This window comes from Bactrocera dorsalis, unplaced genomic scaffold, assembly GCF_023373825.1.
Source record: "Bactrocera dorsalis isolate Fly_Bdor unplaced genomic scaffold, ASM2337382v1 BdCtg197, whole genome shotgun sequence".
NCBI classification, from domain to species: domain Eukaryota; kingdom Metazoa; phylum Arthropoda; class Insecta; order Diptera; family Tephritidae; genus Bactrocera; species Bactrocera dorsalis.
The window spans coordinates 25,400-32,161 of record NW_026038248.1 but is presented as its reverse complement, the minus strand read 5'-3'; the positions used below and the strand labels follow the sequence as shown (position 1 = coordinate 32,161).

The 6,762-nt window shown below is 34.3% G+C and overlaps 1 protein-coding gene across 1 annotated transcript; it reads left to right on the top strand.

The window, feature by feature from the left end:
• Positions 1–215: 215 nt before the first annotated feature.
• On the top strand, positions 216–6,410 carry LOC105225609 (ceramide transfer protein). Its single transcript, XM_049461996.1, has 6 exons — positions 216–480; positions 3,605–3,832; positions 3,964–4,195; positions 4,260–4,462; positions 5,731–5,866; positions 5,929–6,410. The coding sequence occupies exons 1-6, from the start codon at positions 385–387 to the stop codon at positions 6,054–6,056; spliced, it is 1,023 nt and encodes a 340-aa protein (XP_049317953.1). The 5' UTR covers positions 216–384; the 3' UTR covers positions 6,057–6,410.
• Positions 6,411–6,762: the final 352 nt, after the last annotated feature.

Here is a 6,762-nt window from a genome sequence, read left to right as displayed (position 1 = left end):
CGAACAGAGTTGCGCAACACAAGTTGCTCGTGTGAAGGTAATGGGCGACAGCAAAAGAGAATCGCCCGAGAATTAGCAACTTTTGTCGCCTCGTGTAATAATAGACTTAGAGCGCAAATATGTACATATATATATGTATTCTCAGAGAGTTATGGCCAAAATGGTAACCGCTTCTGCCTAAATATTATTTGTGTACTGTAAGTAGAGAGTTTTGGTCGTCCATGGTTGGCTTTACTACTAAAAATGTGAATTTTATTTGTCCAATAATTTTCGCAAAGTTATTCGTTGTTTTCGTATGAAAAGGTGTTCAAATATGTGCATTTATCCTTCTGAAAAATAAAATTCAATGTAAAAATATATTATAACTGTTTAAATTTTAAGAAAATGTTGTTAAAAAGAAACTATGTAAATGAAAACAATTTAATTAAATACTCAACATACTCGTATAAAAGAAAAAATACTACAGCAAACATCCCAAAGGTGAGTCTACATTTAAAAATCTGTTCAATAATATGTTCTGCTACTTACAGTGCGTTCAAAATATAACGTTTTTCCTTTGCAATTCGCGGAAAACTGTTTTTATTTGTATGCAAATCACATATTTTCAATTGCGCTCACTGATACGTACAATTCGGCCAGTTTTTTTTTGCTGTGAAGTAAGAAAAATGAGTGCTCAGTATAAGAAACGTTTTGAAGCAGCCTTTTTAATGAGGCATCCTAGTTTGACCATTAAAGAGGAACTGGAAACGTAACATAGATAAAAATCGGTCCATACCACTACTGACTTCCCATGTAACGGTACTGTTAAAAAGTACTAAAAGTGCCATAAATCAATAACTAAATATGCCTGAGGCATAAAATAAAATTTTACTCTCGAGATGGTATATGAGAGTTTAATAGGAGTCGAGCTAAAACTGACCAAGTAAGTGGCCACTTTTAGGTGGAAAATAAAATCGGGTCGATACTACCTTCCACTCCCATGTACTACATATGTATGTATAGTGTAACGATTTTCGTTTTTATACTCTTGCAACCAGCTAACGTTTTAAATTTGAATTATCTATATTTCGACATTGGAAACGTTAAATACCATTCGGATAGTGACAGATATTCAGTAAAAAGTCTAAAATTTTCGAAATGGGTCGCTATTCACTATTCTACAGTTCGCATATTGTTCAGAAGATCGTTTGACCGAGGATGGTCAATTTTACCGAAAAATCATCTTTTCAGACGAGGCTCATTTCCACCTCGATGGTTACGTTAAATATTATCGTATTTTGGGGCACAGAAAACCCGCACGTAATCGTCGAGAAGCCAATGCACCCAGCACGAATCACTGTATGGTGCGGATTTTAGTCCGGTGGAATCATCGGCCCATTTTTTCTTAGAAAATGAAGAAGGAACCGCCGTAACCATCAATGGTGAGCGAAATCCCGAACCGAACCGAATTTTTCTTCGAGGAAATTGAAGAGGTAGACTTGGTCCACATTTGGTTCCAGCAGGACGGCGCTACGTGCCATAAGCAAACGCTACACTAAATCTTTTACGCCCTACCTTTAAATTTAAAATTTTACATGGCCCACCCTATAGTTTTTTTCACCTAACTGTTGTACGTATCACCTAAAACTAAGCGAGATAGATATAGGGTTATATATATATAAATGATCAGGATGACGAAGTTGAAATCCGGTTGACTAACTGTCTGTCCGTCCGTCCTTCCGTGCAAGCTGTAACTTGAGTAAAAAATGAAATATCTCGATGAGACTTTTCGTGTACGTCCGCCCTCTAGCAAGTTTAATGTACATATCTCCTAAACTACTTAAGCTACAACAATAAAATTCGCTGAGTACAAATCTTGTAAGAATTTCCACCAGCTATGTGAAATTGGATGAAATCAGACGATAATCCCGCTCACTCCCCATATAACGCTACTGTTAAAAACCAGTGTTTTCATTTACTACTCCGTAGCAGTAAAATTTCTACAATTATTGCTATGCTATAGCTACCGCTCTAACTTTGCTATGGCTCCCAGCAGAACAATGTAAAAGTATGTGCGCTATTAGCTATTGCTACAGATATAGTTTTTTACCTAACAAAACCCCGAGCAGACCAGAGCACATAGTTTTACATTGTTCTTCTATGGTCTGGTATGGCTCCCGATAAAATGAGAGCGGTAGCAATAGCAAAATGAAATGCTACGGGAGTATCGTAGCTTTTCAAATGCTGTTAACTACTAAAAGCGATAAATCAATAACTAAATATGTCAGAAACATGCAATTTTAACACCTAGATGGTGATGAGAGAGCTTTATGAAAGCCGGTGTGAAAATTTGACGATGCGTGTGATACTGTCCATTTTTTGGTGAAATCCTAAATCTTGAAACCCGACTAACCGATTTCGACAAAATTTTGTACCTGACATTCTTTTAACATTTTTATGTCACAGTGTGAAAATGAACGAAATCGAACAACAACCACGCCTACTTCCCATATAGCACAATGTTTAATTCCACTTGATTCGTTCAGTTTCCGGTACACAAATCAAGAAGCAATTAATATAACGGGATAAAACTTTGCACGAATAATGTTTTTAGTATGTACCACCTTATGACCGAAAATTGTTGAAATCCAATGAAAACTGTCCAAACCCTAGGTACCGAATATTTACACCCCGGTACTTATAGTTGACTTGATCGAAAATGTCGGTCGATGTGTGATATTCGGCGAAATGATCACGAATAATCAATGCAGTATGAGATGGTGCATTACCGCACTTCTTTGTTCAATAAATTCAGACGTAGTAAAAATCGAAGAATTCACTTTTAGAGTCTCACAAAACGACGCGTATCTCAAATACCAATGAATATTTTGACGTGAAATTTAGCATAGATGCCAATAACAGTACTACCAACTTACAGAAAATTTACCGATTCGAAAAACATGCGACGTATAAATTAAAAATTAAGGAATAAGGGATAATCCTTCTCTTATAATGGTATGTCCGTATGTCCAAAATGGGATGAATTGGACCAATACTTCCCTTAGCCCCCATTTACTAAATATAAAGATTTTTGAACTTCAGGGCGACTTTGTACCGCATATATTGGCCAATATGTGAGTTATCCCTATAAAAATAAAAGAGCCTGTTTTACTCATAACAGTGTATCTTTGTGCCTAAGGTAGATAAATTTGAGCATAAACTTGGTACCTATATAATTAATATCAGGATTATCGAACATCCGGCTGACTTTACTTTATATGATTGGTTTTACACCTTAAAGCATTTCCCTGTAACTTATTTTTAACTTCCACGAATTTAATTTGTTTTGTTAAATGGTTTTTTATTTTTTTTATTTTGGAAATCTCACCTTTCCAACACTATATGGTATGACATAATGTGATTGGTAGCACGGGAGATATACGACTGCCACGACATCTATTAACAAAATACGAAAAAACTTTTTCAACTACCCAATATTTTAATATAATGTCTTAAAAATGAAACATATACGTACATATTATGCATGGGTATAAATATAGATTTCAAATTAGTGGAATACTTTTTCTTTGTCCTATATAATTAATTATTCGCTTAAAATTTTTAGGAAGGTCCTCATTCCACTTTACCGGAAGATGAGTTCTTTGATGCTGTTGAAACTGGGCTAGAAAAGATCGAAGAGGATATGCAGATTCGTGCGAAACTAAAACTGCAGACGCAACAATCATTGACTTTGGCCAATGTGCCACATCAAGCTCAACAAAAAGGAAATGATCCTAGTACAGATGAGTTCGGTACTGGGGGCTTAGCTAGAAGCCACATTCTCTGGCCTGAGGTAAACTAAAGTTAATAAAAATAATGATAACTAAACTTTTAATTGCTGTTAAATGTATTAAAATCATATTCGGCTGAGTTGTATAGTATGTTACTTGGGCAAATTTTAACAAATTTCGTTTTAATTTGCAGATCGATCGTGTGTGCCGCGAGCAGTTACATTATGCTCGCGAAGGAGTTGGCCAAGGAGGTAATGGTTGGCAAATATTTGCAGATGAAGGTGAAATAAAAATGTACAAGCGTGAAGAAGAAGTGAATGGCTTAGTGATGGACCCATTGAAAGCATATCACAGTGTTAATGGCGTAACTGCACGCGAAATGTGTCATTACTTTTTCATGCCCGAATTTCGCAATGAATGGGAGAGTAAGAATATAATCTCAAAATATGAAACATTTATGTATGTAACATTGTATTTAAAAATTTACAGCAACTTTGGAAGACTGTACTATATTGGAGAAAATTTCACCAGACACATTTGTCTTTTTACAAACGCATAAACGTATCTGGCCTGCCAGTCAACGTGATGCCTTATTCTGGTCTCACATGCGCAAAATTACAGATGGATTAGATGATGACGCGGTAGACATGTGGGTTGTATGTAATAACTCGACGGAATATTCTAAACAAGAAGTAAGTCTGCCACATCACATATTATGTAAATTATTATAACGTTATTTGATTGGACAAGGAAATATCACACATTTACATATTTGTATAAATATCCATTACAATCGTTTATTTATGCCCACAATTCATGAAACTCGTATGCTGAACACATAGAGAGCGACACGAGATGACTGCACGGCAGTGAACTGTAAGTGGCGTCGTCTAGCCTGCTACATGAACATTTGTAAGAAGGTAGCGACATAACAATGGCCGGCATGTACACAAAACAGCACAGCTGTCCATTTTGTAATATCACAATTTCGTTATTGCCATACTACTAATACATTTCACTTCAATGAAATTTTAGTATTTTGTTCAAAGTCAAATTTTTTATACAAAAAAATAAGTAAATAGGTAAATGTTTCTGTTTTAATTTATCAATTGTTATTACACATGACATAACAGAGCTATTTTCTGCTTCTCTTTGTAAACTAACGTAGGGTTTGTTAGAGCTTTGAATAATTTTACATTTTACATATTAGTCCTCTCTACTGTCGTCGGAAAATTTAGAAATATTTTTAAACTACAATATAGAGTGACAACTGAGAGCCTGCTGTCGTGCAGTCGTGCAGCTGTGCTAAATAACTATGTCCATAAGAACGCGTGTATCTTAATATTTGACAGGGGCCCTATTCTGTATCTCGTACAATTTTCGTTTTTCCTTTCTAAAACTTAAAAGCTAACGAATATTTTATGCGAAAATTGGCTTCAAAATGCGAAAATCGAGATACAGAATATAAAAAATCCGAATTCGAGTAAATTCTATTTGCGAATCGAGTTACAGAATAGGGCCCCAGATTTCGTTTGAAGTCTGTCGCTTTCTATGTGTTCAGCACGCATTTTAAAAGATTTGCATTCTTTTTTTGTCGAAACCTTATTTTCATTTTACAATACATGGCAGAAGACGCTGAAAGAGATCACATTTGTGAAGAAAGCCCGTCGAAGGCACATGACAAAGAAAAGGTAGTCAGAATTATGTTCAGCGATATCGTAATCCAAGTATTTTGAAATGTAATCAAACTGTTTGAGGATTCCAAAGCTTGCATTCTGAGAGCAACTTTCTCAACCATACACCTTCTGGCTACGTCCGGGGTATTAAAGTAGGAAATTACTCTATTTTAGACGTTCTTTACTTGAATCTGCTTAATTTACTTGCTGCGTTTGCTCCACAAATACCGAGAATATAAAAGTACTTTTCTAAATCTATATTTTTTATTTTATTTGTATTTTAGTCCAAAAATGGCAAATGTGTACGCATATTTCTGACAGTGATTTTAGCTTGTCAAACGCTTTTACCACCTGGAAAAACAAGTAACGATATCCTCAGCCGAGATGAATTAACTTGTAAAATCACATACTGCTCTGTTGGTAAGTATTAGAAGGTGTTGAAATGTGTTATGTAATTAATTTTAATAATATTGTATTTACAGTGAATCCCGGTGGTTGGGCACCTGCATCCGCTTTACGCGCTGTTTACAAGCGCGAATATCCTAAGTTCCTTAAACGCTTCACTGGATACGTGATAGATCAATGTAAGGACAACCCAATCATGTTTTGATGTTTGTAGAAATTAGAATTTTTCTATAAAATATGTAAGACAATTTTATATTATAGCCGTGTTTTGCTTAATATTAAGTAATTAACTGGACGCTACGCCTTTGGATTATGGTAAAAAAAATTGTAGCGATGTTTTGTATAATGATAATATGTAAAAAAACACTTTATTACCTTCTTAATAGCTCAAACGATTTCCAGTTTTATCATTATTTTTTTTATATATATTAAGTAGAAATAAACAAACGAAAAATCACTATTCTTACCATATATTGTGTGATTGTATATAAGCAAGCAAAATTGAATTCAAATAACGATTCTTAATAACAAATAAATGAAGCTTCAACCATTAAACATATATTAAACAAAACTTTTTATTTAAATACAGTCTCATAAAATAATTTGAGTTCACTGGTTTTGTATTTTTTCAATCGACAGTATTAGTACTATGTTCAATCGTCTTATTATAGCTTTCTTCTTGTATTCCGATTTGTGAATGCAATGATATATAACCAATTTTTTATTTAATATAAAATGATAAAATACCAAAACAAGTTCAAAAATATAATTTCATGTTGAATAACAGTAAATATGTGATCAACTTCAATGTGCTTTAGCTCAGCTATGTTCACGCATGGTATATGAATATTAATATGAAGCAAGTAAATGTCACTAAAATCTGTTGGATTTGCCAATTCTAAATGGACCAT